The 22024-nt window shown below is 35.4% G+C and overlaps 1 protein-coding gene and 1 long non-coding RNA gene across 8 annotated transcripts; one reads left to right on the forward strand and one right to left on the reverse strand.

Annotated features, from left to right (window-relative positions):
- Positions 1-9024: 9024 nt before the first annotated feature.
- Positions 9025-9554, forward strand: LOC112171577 (uncharacterized protein At2g29880-like). The gene is made up of 2 exons (XM_024308739.2): positions 9025-9184; positions 9285-9554. Exons 1-2 carry the CDS (start codon positions 9101-9103, stop codon positions 9552-9554), a joined length of 354 nt encoding a protein of 117 aa, XP_024164507.1. The 5' UTR covers positions 9025-9100.
- A 274-nt stretch (positions 9555-9828) lies between these two features.
- On the reverse strand, positions 9829-15226 carry LOC112169564. Of its 7 annotated transcripts, XR_005802328.1 has the most exons (9): positions 15023-15226; positions 12854-13212; positions 12643-12780; positions 12195-12346; positions 12029-12103; positions 11018-11284; positions 10679-10783; positions 10440-10592; positions 9829-10200 (listed from the first exon to the last, which is right to left on the reverse strand). It is a non-coding gene; the product is annotated as an uncharacterized LOC112169564 (long non-coding RNA). The 7 variants fall into 7 exon arrangements; XR_005802325.1 differs by having other exon boundaries at positions 10440-10783; positions 13142-13212; XR_005802322.1 differs by having other exon boundaries at positions 10440-10783.
- Positions 15227-22024: the final 6798 nt, after the last annotated feature.

Raw genomic sequence — 22024 nt, forward strand, 5'->3', positions numbered from 1 at the left:
ACGTGATGGTGTCACACTACCTGACGTCCCTGGTCCACTACTCATGGCTGAAGTTGTTCTTGTATACTTTCGCTTCGGACACTCGGCCGAGGTATGGCCGACTTCGTTACACTTAAGACAAGTATTTCCCCGGTATTTTAAGTATGGATTGGGGTGCATCCAAAAATGACGCCTTAGTGTTTTGTCCCACTGGGCGTGCCAAAAGATGTTTGCCTCAAAATCGTCTCGGCCGAATGAGGGCCGAGGGACTTGTGGTTGAATCGTCCTTCTGAAATTGCGCGGGCGTGCCAACTAGCGGCCGAATGGCCAAGCGAGGTTTATGATTTGAATGGTGCGTGATCTGACTTCTTTCAAATGATTATAGGCCGAGGAAGGAACCCTCTCGGCCGTTAGGTTCTGATGCCTCTGTTGCAAGGACTTTGGTTAGGCGTCAATGCTGACCGGGATCTTCTATCACGTTCACTTCTTGGGTAAACTCAAAGGTTCGGGTGACAAGCGAGAGATCTATTGGGTGAAGGTACTCGCAAATCACGGTGAAGACGAAGGTGAAGTGGACTAGGTTGTCAAAACGTTGTGAGATGATATGTGTGTGAACGGCGAATCACATCAATCCAGTCCGGACTGGCCGAAAGAGATTAATGATTCTATGTTACGAACTACTCCTATGTGCGAAAAGTAAAGTACATATAAAATAAAGAACAAGAAAGTAAAGTGCTTGAATGTAACGACTGAAATAAAAGTAAGAAACTAAAAATGAAAACAAGTTATGAAAGTTGAATAGAAAGCAAAGTACCTATGAAAGAGTAAGAGAAAGGTTTGAGTAAAAGTTGTATATTGATTTGTTTGTGTGGTGCAGGACCTCTTACAATGATTTACAATGTGCTATATATACAAGTCAAAAACCCTAGCTAACTTGTCCTCCAAGACGTGGAATTTAAGTAGGATTCTCCTTCCTTCTAGGATTGATTCGTCTCATAAAATTCTGACTTGGCTGATATATGAAATCTTCACAATCAAAATCGATAATTGATTTGAACTCTTTCCTTGCAAGGATTCCTTTCTTGAGTGAACTCTTCGGCCGACGTTACTACTTGGGTTCGGCTGAACTACTCCACCTTGCCTCGCAGCCCATTTATATAGTTACTCATGTGGACTTGGGCCGTCTAACTTTATGTTATGAGATCCGTGTTTCTTCATATTTTGGGTCATGTGACCCAAAATCCCAAACCTCCATCGATGCATCCATCTCAACCATACATCTCGAAAACTTCTAATCTCGGCTGAATAGCCGAACACTACTTTTATTCCGGTCGAACGACTCGATGCCTCCCTAATCAACCGTCAAGTCAAAACACATGGGAGTTGCTAAAATCAAGTCCAAACAGAAGTCTACTGCGCTCGTCACCGCACTACTGGCGAGTTGGTAACTGTGAAGGAGTTCGAATGGTCATCGCTTTGGATTGAGGGAAGTGGAGGTTTATAAGGAGCTGCCTGAAACCGCCTACATTATGAAGGTCTTGGGCCATCACTGGAAAGATGGTGGAGGAATTCTTTGTGTGATTTACGAGCACAAGACTTGGATGAGTCTCTGACAGCATTTAGACCGTCTCTGTCGAAATCGAAACCAAGTTGTCGTAGCAAATCAGATTCCAAATGCACCATGCCACCAACAAGGATGACCGACGCTCAAATCCAGTCACTGATGTATTTGCTTTTCGTTGGCATAGGGAAGTGCCACTTCATGAGTTGTCCCCGGGCAACGCGTTGATTGATTTTGGGCCAACTAAGCTTGTGCTGATGTGCTCTGTGATTTTCGTTCCAGAAAGGCGATGCTAGTGTTGCGTGGCTTACTCGACAAGGGCTAGAGCGGTGGACATTTCACTCCCCCGAGTGAAATTTTCGGAACCTGTTTGCACTACACAGCTTCGGAGCTGCTATTGTAGGCCAAAATATACTCCTATTCCGTTGATATATGGTCATTGGGAACCATCTTTGGTAACGAATTGGAATTTATTCTATCCTAAGATTAATGTGTGGATTCTTTATTTTATAGTACTGAATTGTTAATTCCTATGCTTATCTTGAAGTGAAATTACTGTCTTAAATAATGATGCGTTTGGATGAGAAAATTATAAAATCCGGAGAAATTTATAAATGATGGAATCTTTAACTCTATCAATCTAAAATTTCATTAATTGCAATTTCTATTGTTTGGTTGTATCTATTTAGGATTTGAAATGTGTAATAAATTAAGAAAGTTTAAAAAAAATAAAAAAATAAAATAGAAAAAAGCCTTGTTTTGGAAATAAATGTTGAATATTGCAAAAGAATTCGAAAATGACACATATTTTGGTGGAAATTGAGGTGGGGAATTTAAATAATGAATTCCTTCATTTTTTTTCTACAAAAAAATTTAAAATTTCCAATTTGATAATGCCAAACGAGGGAATTGGATTTTAGGAATTATGAAATCCTCACTTTTAATTAAATTCCATCATTTTTTCCCTTATCCAAACACACTCTTAGGGCACGTTTACTTACTTGGAATGAGAGAGAATGATTACGAGGTACAACTATTGCTACGTTTACTAACACATAAAGGAATCAGAATGTTTCCGGATAAAAATATTCCTGCGTTTACTAACACATGAAGGAATCAGAATGGGTGTAGATCCCACCTCCTTATAAGGAATCGATTATTGAATACTCAAGAATTTGAATACGAAGGGGGGAGATGGGTTTCAAAATCAACTCCTCCGGAATCAATACCGATTCCTTTCTTCTCCCACTCCAGTTGTCTCCGATTTATGATTATTTTCCATTCCAAATAAGTAAACGTGTCATTAGTTCTTTATGGCTTTTTCTTTTTTGGCGAAGAGGTTTTCTATGGATATTGGCCAAGAGAAATAAAAGCAATCTCTATGTTAGTTGTCTATTCCTTTCTGTTCTTTTAACTTTTACAATGCGTTTACCAAGTTGTTTAATTCAATCTGTGAGTTGAAATGGTAGGCAGAATGATGCGGGAAGTGTGAACACGATAGCAAGAGGCTCCGTCAAGCGTCGAAAGTCATATGAGATGAGCTAGAATCCACTAGTAATTACGAGCACAGCCGTAAGAAACATAGAGAAACTTCTCTAATATTTGGTTTTATTTTATTGATAACTTGAATGAAAATTACAATCTAAGAGGTGCCTTATATAGGGCACATAGCATAAACCTAATACAACTAGAAAACATAAAGAACAATTTATTGAACTAGGAAACCTAATTAAACATGATTAAATAAAAATCGGAAATAGAATCCTAGATACTAAAGAATATTACTCTTGGAATCCCAATCAAGATTTTGCTCGAAAATCTCGATATATGCAAAAGAGTAATTTATAATTAATTCTATCATTAAGAAGCCTATTTGAATTTCCAATATTCAAATTATTTTTCTTAATGTGAAGACGCTTCTTTCTTATCGAGATTTTTTGTTGAAATTGGCTAAAATATCGTCCTACATCAGTCTCCTCCACTTGAAAAGAACTTGACCTCGAGTTCCTCTTGAATGCAGCTCGATCATTAGTAGGAATAAAACATGATAAGCCATCAACTTCAATATTCTCGAAATTAAAAGGTATCACCATGAATCCAATACTGTAGACAAGTTTAGAATACGCATCTTGAAACTTAAGCTCCTCCACTTGAAAACGAATGGCCATTGACTTCTCTTTGGGTTGGTCTTGAACACTATTAAGCATGCATGACATGGATATCGATGTGATGAATGAATCAGCTTCCTTGTCTTTAATAAGTTTCTCTTCAATCTTCAAAGTGGCTTCTTCATGTTTCTTTTCACACATCTCAGAATGGTCATTCTTGATGTTCTTCCTTCTAGGCTTGATTTTAATTTTGTGTGCATCCCACCTAAATAAATGTGTTGTCATTGCAATAACCATCATTGACACTTTCATGCCATGGTCTTCCAAAAAGCACATTAGTGTCATCCATGTCAATCACATGACAAGTAATCTCTTCTTTATAAAATTTTCCCATAGAGACAAGAATTTTACAAACCTTTGTTATTTGCGCATATTCATCCTCTCCAAATGGAATCCAATATGGATCACTCAGCTTCACTATCGATAATTGAAAATAATCCACAACTTTGTTTGCTACAAAGTTCTCTCGTAGACCACAGTCAAGTATTACCGAGCATACCTTGTCTTTGATGATACATGTTGTTGGGAGGTCGTCATAATCCGGCGTTGTGAATATCCAACATTCCATGTTTTTTTTCTTCTTCTTCTTCTTCTTCTTCTTTTTTGGATTGATGAGGTTGCCCTTAATCCCTTGGCATATTCCTCTTCAACGAAACTTTCTTTGATAGATACTCTATGACCAGCGTCGTTGAGGTTGGCGATAGTGAACTTCTCTCTTAGATCATTGTATGCTAAGAAGCGGGCGAAACCCGCTCTGATACTGATAGCAAGAGGCTTCGTCAAGTGTCGAAAGCCATATGAGATGAGCTAGAATCCACTACCAATTACGGGCACAGCCGTAAGAAACATAGAGAAACTTCTCTAATATTTGGTTTTTTTTTTATTATTGATAACTATAATGAAAATTACAATCTAAGAGGTGCCGTATATATGACACATAGCATAAACCTAATACAACTAAAAAACATACAGAACAATTTATTATAGACTAAAACTAGGAAACCTAATTAAACCTGATTAAATAAAAATCGGAAATAGAATCCTAGATACTAAAAAATATTACTCTTGGAATCTCAATCAAGATTTGGCTCGAAAATCCTGATATATCCAAAAGAGTAATTTATGATTAATTCTATCATTAAGAAGCCTATTTGAATACTAGTTTCCAATATTTAAATTATTTTTCTTAATGTGAAGACGTTTCTTTCTTATCGAGATTTTTTGTTGAAATTGGCTAAAATCTCATTCTACACCATAGAGACTGAAATGTTGCTTATTTTTAATGCCCTTTCTGGTTCTTGTAAATTTTACAATGCGTTTACCAAGTTGTTTAATTCAATCTATGAGTTGGTATGGTAGGCAGAGACTGAATTGTTGCTTATTTAATGCCCTCTGTTCATATGAATTTTGTAATAGTTTTCCTTAATCCAATAGTTCTTTTATGGCTGTTGAGATTTGAGAATCCTTGTGATGGCTTACTGTTTTGCTTCCATTTTATGGCTGCTGGGGGGGTCAGTTATTGCTGGTTTATCACTTCTATTTGGAAATATGTTATTAAAATGTAGTGATATTTGCTTGTAGTGTGTTGGGGCTTCCCTCAAATGAAGAGAGGATTCTAATCCCTGGTGTGCCTTAGAGTCGGTGGTTAGGATTTGAGGATCTTAAACCGATCAGTATACTGTTGGAAGCTGCAGTTCCTACAGCTGTGCCTGCAGGAGTGGATCTGCTTAGGGTAAGTCAGCTATCCATATGTAATACAAGGAATTTTCTGATCCTTCAACCCCCTGCCCCCTCCCTTTCCTCCAAAATGAAAAAGGAAACTAACTTTTTAATCTTCATTATAAAATGCAGAGAATGCTAGTGTGGGTTCCAGAGAATCGAATTACTGCACAGGAGGCCCTCAGTCATCCTTACTTTGCCAATATGCAATTCGGTGATTGATTTTTGTCTCTGGTGTGATGTGTGGAACAGTCATCCTTACTTTGCTTTACTGCACTGGAATAGTCTTTTGTTGAGTTTGCAGTGACGAGAATATTGATATTCTGAATACTCAATAGGAAAAAACACCTGTTTCTTTTCTATTAGTAGCCTGAGGTTTGCTTTGATGCAAATTGCTTTGATGTGTATAGCTTGGAGTTTAAAACTTCGTTTGATTGCACAAGAGTTTATTATGTAGCAGTTTAGCTCATTTTCTCATGTTTACAGTTTACTATGGATGCACATAATTGCACATAATCATCTTTGGAAGAAAAGTTAAGGGTTATTATCACAAATGGTACCTGAACTTATCATCTATTTTATCGATGGTACCTGAACTTCAATTTTGATCACAACCAGTACCTGAACTTTTCGATTTCATTTTAAATGGTACCTAAGGCTACCTTCGGTCACTATTCCGGCTAAAAAAAGCCAAATCTAAGAAGACAAAAAATAAAAAAAAACAAGTTCAAGGCAAGTCTATTACTAAAAAATCATCACTATATATGATTGCAACTCTCGAAATCATCAAAAATCATCACTATGATCGTCTCCCATGTCGTTTTTAGTCGGAATAGTGACCGGAGGTGGCTCTAGGTACCATTTAAAATGAAATCGAAAAGTTCGGGTACTGGTTGTGATCAAAATTGAAGTTCAGGTACCATCGATAAGATTGAGGTATAGTTCAAGTACCATTTGTGATAATAACCCAAAAGTTAAATTTTTTGTTTTCCCGACGGAAGTAAAGTTAACTAGTAAAGTTAAATGGCTGACCTCCTTCTGCTGAAAATAACTTGTAAAATTAAATTTTACTAGCTGACTGATAGAAATAGAGAAATGACTGAAAACTTGAGAGTATGCAGTGCTTTATAAATTACATCGGGTAAAAGATCAGAGGGTTGCTGGTTATGCAATCACCGCCATTTTGGGTGGGAGATAGGGATCCAAACACCCTGAAGATGAGTGTATATCTCACCAAGTTCAAAGACGATGAAGATCTGGAATCTTGTGGGTGAAAACAAATATGCACAGATGAGCGTTGATTATGATAAAGTTTACCCTGCACTGAACAAAATGGTGCGACGTCCCATGACTCGCAATAAAGCAAAAGAACTGCATGGCATTATAGTATTGGTGGTGCGGTAAAACCAACTCATACATATGGTCTTCATAAGCTAACAGAAGATGCAAAAGTAGCATACTAGTCTCCGCAGGGCGTAAGGTAACAAACAAGATGATTTTTTTATGTTTGGTCTGAAGCAAACGAGATGATTAGAACCGTAGTTTTCAGTTTCTTATCTGCTTATAAATGAAAGTTTCACTGTGATTGTGATTGTCACAGTTTCAATTGGATTTGCAAACATTGAACCAAAGAGGAAAGTGCTTTATTAATTGACAAAATAGTTATCTTCCATCTCTAACATCTTATTTCCCATCTCATCATAACATAGCACCATACTACATGGAATTTAAGGAATCTAAGGGGGGTCTATTGTATATGGAATTACTGGCATTTTTAAAGAAGTCTATGGAATTTAAAAGTCCGGGTGTATTCAATACAGACTTTTAACAATCCATAAAAGTCTAGGTGTATTCAATCAGGATTTTAAAAAATCTTTATGAATTCCACCAAAGTCTAGGGGTATTCAATTAGGACTTTTAAAAATGAATAGAAGTTTAGGGGTATTCAAAATATCATTCATACATACGGAATTAGAAAATAATGGAAAATCATGGACTTTATAGTGTTTAGTATAAATACCAAACTCCAATATTTGTCCAGCCATCAGAGCAAAGATTTTGAGCGTGGAAAAGTCTATCAAAGTTCTGCTCTCTGCGCGCGAAGAGGTTGGTCCTCCACCATCTCTCTTTCTTAAATTTTTTGTTGTCTTTTCTCTAATGTTTTGTGGTATCAACTTCTAATACCTAACATGTTCATTGTTGTTGTTGAATTTGATTTTTTTGTTTTTCAATTGTGATGCTTGGAACCCTAATAACCCAAATATTATCATCTACTCCTAAAACCCTAAACCCAAATTTGTCGTCTATACGTATATGCTTAATGCTTTTACGGTTTGATCATAGTCCTGCGTCTTGCACTATTGTTGTTATTGCAATTGTCATCCTTATTAGACTATTCTGAAAGAAATTCCTTTTCTTCTGTTGGTTGCTGCGTCTATTTTTTTTTTTTTTTTGGCGAATGAAACATAACATAGTGAAGTTCAAGGAGATGTTGATTTACCAGAAAGCTAACTAACTAGATTGAGCTTTTGACATTAGGAGCAACTAGTCTAACAGCACATCCTTTGCCCAAAGCTGAGTAGAAACATTCCTACACGAAGGAAATTAGTAATTCCTATATCACGAAGGAATTTTATATTTTCAGTCCTCATTCTACAAGGGATATTTACCTCTTTAAATACCCCAAAGCTGAGTAGAAACATTCATGTACTTTGCTCCAGGTCCGACAAGCTAGCTTTTAGTAAATTTCTTGTGCAATCATCTTGTGCATCACTGTTAGTAGGACTAGCTAGATTTTCCCCTCAAGAAAGTTAAAGACCTTGCGCTTCAAGCATAGGAACTTGGTTTGCTGGAATGCTATGATTTTGGGGAATTGTTTTGAGGGAAATCCTGAAGATGGACTTAGCCTGTTTAGTGAAATGTTAGGTAGAACAGAGTCAAACGATGGGGAAACCATCCCTGAGAATAGGTTGTCGAGGCCAACCAAAGGCAGAGGGGGAATTCTTCCGGATGAAACTACTTTCATAGGTGTTCTTTGTGCCTGTGCGCGTGCTGGATTGTTAAGAGAAGCCAGAGATTACTTCAGGCAAATGATTAATGTTTTCCATTTAAAGCCCCGGTTTGCACATTATTGGTGCATGGCTAATGTTTATGTTGGTGAGGGGCTAATACAAGAGGCAGAGGAAATGATCAGGAAAATGCCAGAGGTTGCTGAAGATTTGACAAAAGAATCCTTGGCATGGGCTAATGTGCTTGGTTCATGTCGTTTCCAAAAAGATGTTACTGTGGGAGAACAAATAGCAATATCTCTGATTGACATGGAACCTCAAAACATTGCATACTATAGATTGTTGCTGAATGTCTTGTAGACCTGAACGAAATAAGGTCAGAAGGCTTGGGTGAAAGAAATCATGAAAGAAAACAAGGTCAGAAGGCTACCTGGCTGCAATCTTGTAGACCTGAACGAAATAGTTCATCAGAGTTGGTAAATGTTGGCAAGAGGTTACTTACTATATTATGATGAGTCGAGTGCACTCAGGGGTTGAGTTTGTTTAGGACTGACTCTCAACAGCAGTGACTGGCTTGAGAGATACTTGGTTATGAAATAACTTTTAGTCATTACCAAAGCAGAGTGAAATGGTTTAAGAAACAATACACCAATTACTCTCAGCTTATGCGCCATAGTTCTGGATTTGGGTGGGATCCCATCACAAAAAGATTCACTGCTGATGATGAAGTATGGGCAGATTATTTGAAGGTGAGCTTATTGCCTTTTCGTTTATTCTAATTTGGATTTATAATTACTTCAAATGTTTATCATCATATTGACAATTGTGTTTTTTTTTTTTTCCTACTAGTCACATCCAACGCATGGGCACTTTCGGTCAGAAACTTTTCCAGACTATGAGGACTTGAAAATTGCAGTTGGAAATGGAACTGCAACTGGAATGGGCTCAATCAGTCTAGGTGATGATACAGATGCAACAACATTTGGAGCGGAGGAAAATGAATCTTGGGGAATTGGTGGCATAGATGGATTAGTTTTTGATCGAAATACTAACATGTTCGTACAAAGTGAAAATGAGTCATCACAACAACTAGCTTTTTTTTCTTTCTCTGACTCATAAACTAGCTTTTTTTTCTTTCTTTCTTTTTTGTAAATATTGTGAAATCTATAGAAGTCATTCATATAAAATCTGTAGATTTTTATAAATCAGTAAAAAGTCAATGCTAAAAGTCAATGGTTTTAAGAAATCAATAGAAGTCTATGAACTTTTTATAGAGTCCATGGACTTTTGAAAAAGTCTATCATTTAAAAAAAGTCCACATAAATCCAAATACAATACACCCCCCTAAGAGTTTAATTTGTTTAAGTGGACAGTTCTGAGGTGAGTATTATCAATGAAAATAAAATCAACAAAGCTCTAATCTCCAAGGTGTTCACAAACTCAAAATTTTGTTCTTTCCTATCAGTTCGCTCATAACTATCATCACATTGAGCACGACAGATTTCTTAGCCGTAGTTGGAAGTCCAAAATCAATAGTGTAATAATTTGGTAAACTATTTTGTCACAAGTTAAATGTAAAATATCAATCATGCTTAACTTGGATAACAGGTTAGTATGGATTATGGAAGTTCCTGCTTTAGCTCTCTACGCTTGTCACAAAACTCTCTATGCTCTAAACTTGGATAGTGGCTTTTTCCAGGAGGATGGAAAATGCTGGAAAATTGGGTGAATCAGTCACCACATGGAAAACAATTTTCTCTGGTTCCTGCACATCATTATGCCAGAATTAAGAAAGTCATCAAGCTTTCATGCTACTACTTAGGATCGAGTGTGCAAAGAATATGGCAAACATTTGGAGATGGGATCAATTGGGATGATTTTGGCTTAAGCTTGACAGAATCATGCTTTTAGGTATTGATTTTAGCTGAAGGAAAAAATAATGGGATGATTGAGAATTAAACAAAATAGTTAAAACATATTATTGGAAATGCTGGTTGAGAATACCATGGCAGTGAAAAGAGTGGAGTTCACAACCACTTCACATGCCAGAACATTGTCGGAGAAGACAGCACAATGATAGAGCTGTGTATCATGCAACTTGTGTCGGTTAGGAAATTGCCTTTCCTTGGACTCGAGAGCAAAGTACTCTGCAGTCAGCTGCAAAGAAAGACAATGAAGACCTTTGGGTTAGTACTTCCAGCAAGGTGATAAAGAAATGTGACTTGCTTCTTCTGCAACGCAACTTGCTCTTCAGCACTGTGGTCATAGAACGTAGTTTTGTGGCCATAGCAGAGCAGTCTGGGAAAGCACGGCTGCTTTGGATAGTGAGGCCTCCATGTTCTCATTTTCTGCAAAGCACTGAAAAATCATCAAGTTTGGAGATTTAAACCAAAAACAGATCCGTTTACAGTAACCTTGTTTTTTGGGGGACTAAATGAGAAATGGTTTTTCACAACCTATATGTTCACTCACATAACTAATTGCATTCTTCTTTTTCAAAGTCTGGGGAATTGATAGTGGCATGTTTAATGTGTTTGACAGCAAGTAATGCAAGATGAAAACAAAAGTACAAATCATTTTACCTCCAAGATAAATCAGAATCCTTGTGAGTTCCACCGACCACATGTCCACCTCTTTAGTTCGAAGTTTCAACTCCTTCACCAACTGTGAGTTAGGTGGTGCAAAAGTCATGTATGCTTTAGCTCTAATCATCTAATCTTTCATCTGATTTATCTTGTCTGTCACTCTCCGGATATTTGAATTCACTTCTGAACAGGATGTTTTTATTTTACATCTTCGATCTCTTTTATTCTCTGATCTATTACTTTCCTTGACTGAGACACTACATTCTGTTCATGTTGGATCAATGCTTGGTTAAGTTGCCCCCGTACCAAAACCATAAAAATTACTATTGAAGATAAAACATGCTATTATGTTCAGAAAAAATTGTGTGACCGCCAAATCTTGCAGTCACCATGCTAAATCATGATCCTTTATAATATATTAACTTATATACCAACAAAATTATGGACTTAGTACCTTAAATGCTGAACAAAAGCCTTTTCCGAAAGGAAGACTATCATTTTTACCTACTCAGCAAAAACCCAATGATAACCATATGAATACCCAATCTAAGAACAGACATCAGATTGATAAAAAAGAGTCCTCATGATATGTGGCGACCTCAGCTAACAGAAAGTGATGGTATATGCATAACTGAATCACATAAAGCATATAATGGTAATAATATAATACTTCTACACTGTCATGCATAAAGTTAGTTCTATCAGTAGAGCGAAAGACACAAAAAGCATATATTGGTAAAATATATGCTACTATGAGATGCATAACCTATAGGGTTGAATCCTGATGAACTGACAGGTAATAACTTGCACTCAATCAAAAATTCATAAAGCATGAACTTCCATACTAAACTTGATGTTTCAGTGTAATCTATTTTCATTTATAACGCGAAACTTCATTTCTGTTCCTTTTCATTTTTTTCCCTCAACCAAGATTCCTACTGGATTGTCAAAAAGAATGCATTTTTGTTTTTAAACCTGGTGAACATATGATAGATATAGAATCGTTACCTTTTTCACCAGAAGCAGATGATATTTATCTCTGCTGAAATTCTATATCTCCTTCTTTGCTCTCATATTTGGTTCCTGAAACTTGAAGGAAGCAGACCCACAATAAATAATGAGAGAAAGCAGCAATCAAGAAACACAACACAAAGTCCTGTCAATACACACCAACCATTTTCAGTTCTTTCCACTATATCAGTAGTGTCTCCCACATTTCCAGATTCCTTATCATCTTGATTCTCACAGAAACTGTAACTAACCCCAGAAACTACATCCTTATCTTCATAAAACTTTCCTGGGCCCTTTCAAACCTTCACCTGCTTCCTGAACCACAATTGAAAATTAAAACAAAATACGGTAAAACAAACTTTCAATTTACTTGGCTGAAATTATCTGACAATCAAGTCATGTTTCACCACCTAAACCCAAACAACACAACAAAAAAGGCCCTATAGCTCAATTCTGAATTCTATTAACTTGCTCCAATGCAATGCAACTCAAATAGGTCCTTCTCCAACATGAGAAACTGAATCTATCATCATGATTGAAGCAAAATTGTATAACAGTCATTGAAGGATAGAAGCCAGGTTATACAACATAATACTAAAGAGAAAACATACAGTGGAAGAGATATTTAGCAAGGGTATCCTTGGGTATGTACTCGGCCACCAGCAGCCTCTTGTTGCCGTCGCAGCAATATCTAATCAAATTGGCAAGCCTCTTGTGCCTCAGCTTCCCTACTCCCCAAGGGCTTCATCCTTAACACCAAAACCAAATAATAAAATTTTTAAAAAAATTGAATTGGAAAATGAAATGAGAGAGCTTGTGTACAACGAATTGTTTGGGGTCCGGGCAGGCCAGTTTGGTAAACTTCTTTTACATGCAGAAGAAGAAAACTTACATTTTGAAAACAATCAACAAAAAGTTACTTTACCCCGTTTTTTTCATGGTAAGTTGGCTAATCCAAGGAAAAGTAAAAAAGAAGTCACAAAATATTGACCAATCAGAATTGTCCCCCAGGTTTGTATCACTATATCGAATTCCAATTCAATAAAACAGACTGACACCAAAGGTGAAAGAAATTCAAAACCAAGCCGTCTCTTTGATTCCAGTCCAAACCTCTGCCTCTAAGAGTATCCAAAAACCTGGCCTTCCCAACTTCTTGAATATATGCAACCTCCAAGCACCAACTACACAGAAAACAACAGATCAGATTTTCAATGCCTAAAGACAGATAAATAAAATAAACACTGACCACAACAGTAATCAATGAAGAGATAAAAGTCCAACAACATCTGAGCAAAGCCAAATATACAAACAGAATTCAAAACAATAAGGAGAAAGGAAGACCAGAAATTTTGCAAAACTAAGTCTGTTGAAATGTGAAAACCATTTTACTTAGCAGATTCTTTTGTTTCTAAAAATATTCTACATTTTTAGTTCGACCTAAATAGCAACAGTTCATCCAATCACTTAGTGACCATAAGTCTGGAACTAACAGAATTGCTGAAGCAAAGGAATGTGGTTTCATAGCTGACACAACCAATACTTTGCAATTTGGAAGTTGTCAATCAATGTGATGTAGAGGTTGTTAACAATTGCTCAATAAAGAGACTATTGTTAGAAACATAATTTATCCTAGACTTGGTAGGGTAAACAAAGTTAGTAACTAAAGCTGATCATAATTGCCTCTGACTTGTATCAGTAATGTGCTTATAAATTCCCAAACAAAGACTTCCTTTGTTCAACACAGTCAAGGGTGCCTGAAAGCAAAGATATAAGTTACTTATTTCAAATACAAAGAGGAAGACACAATTACAGGCATAGTAATTATAAGAACAAAGGGTGTCCAGGTCAGGAAGTCCCTCTAGAGCCGAAGTACTAATCAAAAACCCAGATAGGTGCTTAACCCCACATACAGTACTCTTTTCTATAATCAGCAAACAAAGAACAGTACACATGTCCATAAAATGAAAAAAAAAAACCATAAAACAGGAACAGATCCAAATTCTATTTCATTATGTACTGAATGTTTAAAGCTTAAAGGATCTTGCACAAAGCTATAATGATTGCATTCCTAAATAGACAGATACATATAAGCTGGGAAACTTGGTAATGCGTGCAGTTATCCAGTCAATTTGAAGCTCAATAATTGACTGTCAAGCTTGAGATCATCATCATACGAGTAAAAGTTCTGGTTTTCAATCTATCTACATTGTACAAAGATTCCATGTCACAATGCAAATCAAGAGATTCCAGCTTTTTTCTTCTTTATTTTGTTACATCCAAGAAGGTGGTTCATCTAATTCTATATTTCATGTTGCCTTGTTTAACAGAGAAAAAGTGAAAGACCAAAATCATGGAAGCTAGAGCTAGCTATTCAGGAATGAAAAAAGCTATTTGTGCTAGCTGCCTTTGTTTTAGAAATAAGAGTATGCCAATGGTCAGAAGTAGCTCATTACAAAGACCACTGACTGAAGCACCAAATCATTCACATTGACAAAAGATTCATTATTTTACAACTTGGTCATATCAGTTTATACACAAGAATGCATATCAAATTGGAAAAGGAAACTTGATTATTCACAATTGATAGGGTGAATCGATTGGACTAAATCTATTACCGCATTTGAACAAAACTTTTAAATCATTAATTATATATTTCTTTAAACATTCTCAGAGTAATATAAGCAGGAGAGCGGTTACAGAGACGATAGATTCAAGTAGAAAATCATTCACATTCACAAAGATTCAGTATTTTACATGTTCATCCTATCAGTCTATAGGCAACAATGCATACCAAATAAAATAAAAATAAAAAAACAAAATAAAAGGGAACTTCATTACTGATATTTGACAGAGAATGTGGCCTTTTCAATATGGAACGATAGTCGATTTTGGCCTTTCCTAAACTTGCAAGTCAATTTAATAAAGAAGCAGAAGATTGCTTAAAATGGGTGAAAGGGAGATCCATTAACGAATCAAGCTTGATCAGTTTACCTGGCATGGCATGGCATGGTTAGGATGAGTGAGCTCTCATGCCAACCAGTACAGAGCAGAGACGAGGCCGACAACAAGAAGCAGCACTGGGCGACCAAGTGCTGATAGGATGCGAAAACTATATAGCCTATATCCACCGTACATGCAAAAGCCCAAAAAATCCAACGGCGCCAATCCCAGCCCAGCGCAACAACCATTTGGAAAATGAGGCTCTACAACCTCAACATCAACAACAACAACAAGAAGTTGAATTTGATCAACCTACCCATGGAAATCCTGGTTGACATCCTGAAGAGAGTGCCTGCAAAGTCAGTGTGTTGCATCCGATGTGTCTCTAAGACCTTGCTAAGCATAGTCGATTCCCCCTCTTTTGTGACGCTGCACACGCGTTTTCTACTTGCTTCAGACTCTCACGTACCACCTGCTCCCCCTCAACTTACCCTGCGCTATCTTCGATCAAATTGTTTAACTACTCATAACCGAATGACGACCTTGCATTCACTGCATTACGAGGACCATGCCAATATTGCCCAAGGTGCTCTACTTATTGTCAGATACATTTTGCAGTCATCCAATCCCGCCCATTACAGTCTATATTTTGTTTTTTTGCAACTTGTTTTGCATCAAAAATCGATGCGATCATGCACTCAGCTTCTTGATCAATCCTCTTCGGGGAGAAGTTCTGAGGCTCCCACCCAGTCACACCATTGCCCAGCAAGTTTATGGTCCATATTCCACAGTGGAGTTTGTTTGGGCTGGTATGGGATATGATAGTATAACCAACACCTACAAGATTCTTCGTGTTACAGAAATTTTCATTCCAAAATGTCCTTCAGCTGAGAACTGCCGTGTATCCCAATAAGTGCTTGTACTCGGCACCAGTGTACCGCGACAGGTACCCTCAGTTCCACCTGTTTGTGATTTAAATTGCTCAAAGACTACATGTGCACATGGAGATATGCATTGGTTGTTTAATGGTTATACTAGCGAAGGAGTTCAAGGTAGAACCCATATACTTTCCTTTGACTTCAAGAAAGAAGAGTTCTTTTGGATTCCCAATCCCTACACATTACCAGCTATGAGCTGGCAGTTACACATGATTACCTTAATAGGATCTATGGCCATTGTGGATACTTCATCAGGTACGAATATTGAGATATGGGTGATGAAAGATTACAATAAAAAACAGTGGATGCTCGATTATTCCATCAATATCCACATGCTTGAATTAGATCCTCAATTTGAGTTTTTGCGAGCTGTTTGTTGTGAGTGGGAGCATGACATACTTTTCATAGATCAACCAGCCACATTAACATTGTTTTTGGATCTAAGACCACCTGTTGTTAGGAACAATCTTTTCAAATGTCCAATTAAGGGGTGTGATTTGGAGTGTAGGCGAATAATGAGTCTTAACGGGAGCTTGATTTCCCTAAAAAGTTAAACAAATTTGGTCGAAGCAGAAGAACCAGCTACTTATAGCAATTGGACTGAGGGAGAAGCAAGTGCGAAGAATTTCTTTTATCTGACGAGGCATTACTTTTCAAAATAAGTTTCTGATCCTTATTGTGAAATTTAATTTGGTTGATTGTATTTTATATTTTATCCATCTTCGATCTTCGTACATTCAATGTTCTAAAATTGGCGGTAGGCAGGCGATGGAAAGGGCCAAAGGGGCTTGAGCCTGGGAGTTTAGGCGTAGGCATGTGCATGCTTAATTTTATTAGACAACATATAAATAAGGAGAAATTTTACAATATGTTAATGTATGATATATATACAATTGTTTTAAAGTGGTAAAGTGAGTCATCAAAATCGTAATATTAGTCCTCAAAGTGGTAACATAACATAAGTCCTTAAGGTGGTAAAAAAATTTTAGTTACCACATGAGTCCTCAAATGGTAAAATGAGTCCTTAAAGTGGTAAAATGAGTCATCAAAGTGGTAAAAATAGTTGATGTATGAGAAATATTAACATACCATAGCCTTACCCATAAATAAGTGCAATGAAAAAAAAAAAACAAAAAATTATACTTAGAATGCCTTGAGCTAGCTTCCAGGCATCAAAAGGCTTGTAGTTGTGTGTCTTGTATGATATCATTCTTGACCGGCCTGGTAAAGGTTGGTCATACCTTATAGGGTTTTGAAGAACTATAGCTGCTCATTCATGTTAGGGCAATGATATAGGGCCTCAATGAGGCCTAAGATTTATGGCCTCAAATCCTAAGTGTCATGCCATGTAAGTAAATACAAATTTTATTTTCAATTCCACATGATAAATCTTGCCACATCATACTATTGCAACACTAATTTTACCCTTTTATATTTCATTCTAGATGTTAGGGGATGAATCAATTATATTAATGAATTAAATTAGGTGACCAAAAAAAAGATAAGCTATTAATTATGTATTAATTTAAGATATGTCTACAAATTCTTTGACAAATATTTTTCTTCATTTAATTAAATTCTTTGCTATAATTTTTCTTTCCAAATAGCATCAATATAGTCAAGAAATAGGCATTAACTTTTCTTTTCAAATATTGATTAATTTCATCCAAAAAAATAACATTAATAAATTGAATTTGGAAACTACGTATGTCTAAATTAAGAGGTAAGAAAAAATTCCAGCCATTAATTATAATCTACATATCTAAATATAAGGGAAAAAACAAACAAAAAATAATAAGCTCAAATGTAACATGTAAACCCTAGCTACATAAATAGAGAGAAAAATGAACAAAAGAATATATATAATCATATGAATATGTATTTTTCACATTATATTTTCAAAATTTACAGGAACCCAACAAAGGTTGAATTCATATATATATGTTATGCAAATCTATTGATAGAGTGTATGTGCAAATGTATTGACTGAATTACATGAATTTTTTTCTATTCTTGATTGAAGAAAAAAAATTGTTGTTTAAATCTAAGCATGAGTGTAATGAAAAGAAAAAAAGAAAAAAAAACTAAAATCATTTTTGTTTAGAAGAAAGCCAAAATAACTTAGATTCATTAGATTTTGGAAGTATAAGATGGTCTTTTTCTCAAGAATTACATGTCATGATTTGAAAAATTGGTGATGTGTGTAGGTGACATGGCATGACACCTAAGATTGAGGTCACAAATCTTAGGCCTCATTAAGGCCACAAATCATTTTCCTTCATGTTAAGTGCAAGTACGTATAATATCACTTTGTCTAATGAAAAGAAATGTGTGTGGCAAACATTTCATAATTTGAAGAGTAAATCAAAGTATTGTTTATGCAATTGACGCTCAATGATGGTATCTTAGATGTTTTTTTATTATCCAAATAAAATTCACATGGTAAAAAAGCCTATTAATCAAAATAAAATTCACAAAGTAAGAAAAAAAAATCCTATTTCACACTTCCAAAGGAGAAGGAGAAAGGGTTGAATATTTTTTGTTTTTGGTCTGAAGGGGTTGACATATATAATCAGACAATTAAATAATGGAGAGATTGACATACGAGGCTGCTGGCAAGAAAATTGTGTATTTTTAACACTAGAGAATTTATGAAACTGTAAAAAGTTCTCTAGTTGTAATAGGGTAGAATATTCTAGATCATTTTTTGTACTCCAAGATATTGTACATGTAAAATTCTATATAAAGAGCCCTCTGTTATAAACTAGAGAAAAATATAGAGATAGAAGAGAGAAACAGAGTATGGAGGAGGTAGAAGTGTGTATTTCATTCTCATTAGACCCCTTTATATAGGAGTAATGTTTACATCATAAGGACATAACTAATGAGTATTTACAGTGGACAACCACATTTATATAATATTTATAACACTCCCCCTTGGATGTCCACCACTAAATGATATGGTGTTGGACGCGCTTAATATTGCCTCGTCAAAAACCTTGCCAGGTAACAAAAACCCAGTGGGACAAAAACAACCCTGGTCGAAGGAGAAAAAGAGTACAACGCGCATATGTCCTAGGTAGCATAATTTTGAATGCTCCCCCTGATGAGAATCTCCCCATGATTGTTGCAAGCTTCAATCATGTATATAATAAAATACATGCACCATGTATATTAGATATGGTGTCTCGATCACATAGGTGAGACTATATGTGCTTTGCATAAAGGGGACTCATCATGAATTGCAATTCCTGCAAAAGTTAGGGCATTACCAATAAAACTATGATGTTCTTAATGAATCTTACCTGACATGATAAGAGTAGAACCATTTTCATTTGCTCAAATTATAGATAAAGATATTAGTTAAAGAATAATAATATAAATGAACAACAATTGACACATTTACCTTTATCCGAGCATTGAAATTTAAGTATGACATACTTAGCTATAAATATCAATTTGTGTAATTGATAATTGCATATAGACTCAATATGAGCTCTAGATAAATTCTTAACTTTGTGAAAGTTAGAATATGTTGCAACATTGTGAGCATGATTCGAATTCGATTTCTTAGTCTTGTCATAGTACTCATTGAGGCAATAAGTCACTTTGCCCATAATTGAATGAGTATGTATGAGCTTTAGACTTTTGATTCCATGAGTGAGCTTTAAGCTCATTCATTCATGGACTTGCCTTTGGCAATATGAATCGGTCAAGGATTTGATTAAGCAATATGCTTATAATGACACATAGGATTTGGGGATTTGCTTTTAGCAATTTTCCTTTAAGATCTTCATATTGCCAAGAACAACATGCTATAAGTCTCTCGTCAATATAACACTGTACTTATAGAAAAGTTGTCGCTTGAAGAAGAATGATAAGCCCATGTCTCTATAAAGAGACTTGTGTCATAGTGATTTTAATTCACTAGAATGAACACCCTCTTGTATTTTAGGGGTTATAAAGTCCAAACATTTCATCACGTTTCCAATAATAAAATTCATTGGAATTGCTTCTTTCCAATTTGGCCAATATTATAATTTGTCGACACAATGAAACGTGGTAGTATATAACCCTTGATGATATTTAGTAGCGCTACTATAGATGAGATATCATCAAATTTCAATCTCACACATTCATATATGCATGCATTAGCTATAATAAGCTTTGTTGATATCAGGTACTCTTGCCTCTTTTAGGGCATTTGTTGTCTCTTAAGGACAAATTAATTAACGAATGTGGATCTTTGTATAACCTCATGAAGAGCGTTATAGGGTTTGTATAATCTTCCCTTATAGGGAGCTAGAAACATTGGACTTGGTGAATATATTCCACATAAATTCACGCCGTTACATTAGTCTTTCCTCCCCCCTAACGGCGGGAAGACTATCAGATTTGACCACACAAAATATGTGTTCATAAATATTGGATTGAAAATCCATTGGTGAGTGGCGGACCCAAACCAATTTTTAGGTCAAGAAGATAATGAATTGAGATTTTTCTCAAAATTAAAATGAGATATGGTAGATAAAATCGCACACCAATTCACATTTTTTTATGAACGATATTTCTCCCCCTAATGGCGGGAGGATTGTCCCATTATAGTGACAACTCGCAACTATGCGATAAATTATAATGCCCTTATTAGGAAGGTATGTAACTGTTGTTGTATTATACAACAATGTAAAGTATGTATGTAGATGAGTCTACATGACATAGTAGATAAAATAATGACGCATTGGTCATGCCAAAATATTTTTATTTGGCTCAATGAAATTTTTAATTCATGATATAGTATACAGTAGTATACTCATAGTTGATTAATACAACATAAAGTCGGTGGAAATTTCATCACCAATATATGCAGTGGTATTCCATATATATAACATAATATGAGCTCAGTTGGAGTCGGCCATCAATCAAGATCTGCAGCTCTTGAGATGATTGTTACCTTAGTTTTTGGAAGCATCAATTGTGAAAAATTATCAACAATTGCAATGGATCATGTCCATAGTTGCATTATATGCATGCAAGACAACTATATTTGTCATTATATTTATCATGAACATTCATGGTTCAAAATGAATTTATTAATGAACACGCGGTTCATATTATTGTTTGACACTGAAAACAAATGTCAAAATTATATACTCAAATTTCGAGTCTGGGACAGTAGTCCATATGGGTATAAGCATATACTCCAATAATAATAGATTTAGGGACCATAGTCCTCATACTCAAAACATTTGGTTTGAGTCTTCACAATTAGAAGCATGTTCTAAAAGTGGAGTGAACAGAGGTTCACATGTACTCATAAAGAGAAGGGACAAATGTCCAGACATAATTGGAGATCAAGAAACAAGAGGTTTCGATATATTTGATTGTATAACAATCAGTTGAGGAATTTTAAGTCCTCATATAATTGGATCAAGAAACATGTAGTTTCGATCTCATTATAAAATGACAATTTTATATTAAATTATCAGATAAGATAATAAGAAGAAATTAATTGAAGTTGTCAAACTCATGAAAATACATACCTCGATTCTGTTGAAAATATAATTGATATTTTTGATACCAATATGTGAGTACCATATGCCAAAATAGAGGCAGATTCATTTAGAGTCAGTAATTGAAATATGCATTAATATTATAACAAAATAATCATAAATTTGTTGTAGTCTAGTTAGTTAGAATATTTGGTTCTCACCCAAAAAGACCTGGGTTCAAGTCCCAGTGATGGAAATATAATTTTGTTATTTTTTCACACACGACATAATCATATGAGGTAAATATGAAAAAAATAATCAAAAATAATAAATGTTCATTATGATCACATAAAATAAATAACTATGGTAAGTATCAAATAATGGTAATAGGATGAGTTACTTAACAATAATTAGAGAGAATGGTAATCAAATTGATAATAAAATGAGTTATTAATAACAATAACTACAAGATAATGGCAATTAAAAATATTATCATGAAAATTGTAACTCTTGCAACAAATTCTCATGACAAATTCGGTTATGAAAGAATTGTAATAAATGTAATTTAAACGTAATAAATATGATCAAACAGATAAAGATAATGAAACATAATTATGTTTAATCGG

This window comes from Rosa chinensis, chromosome 6, assembly GCF_002994745.2.
Source record: "Rosa chinensis cultivar Old Blush chromosome 6, RchiOBHm-V2, whole genome shotgun sequence".
Classification (NCBI taxonomy): Eukaryota; Viridiplantae; Streptophyta; class Magnoliopsida; order Rosales; family Rosaceae; genus Rosa; species Rosa chinensis.

What these genes read in the sequence shown, in the direction of transcription:
- LOC112171577 (XM_024308739.2), top strand. Translation starts at nt 9,101, where the DNA reads ATGCGCCATAGTTCTGGATTTGGGTGGGATCCCATCACAAAAAGATTC. An exon ending in TATGGGCAGATTATTTGAAG is followed by an intron (nt 9,185 to 9,284) that starts GTGAGCTTATTG and finishes TTTTCCTACTAG; the next exon opens with TCACATCCAACGCATGGGCA.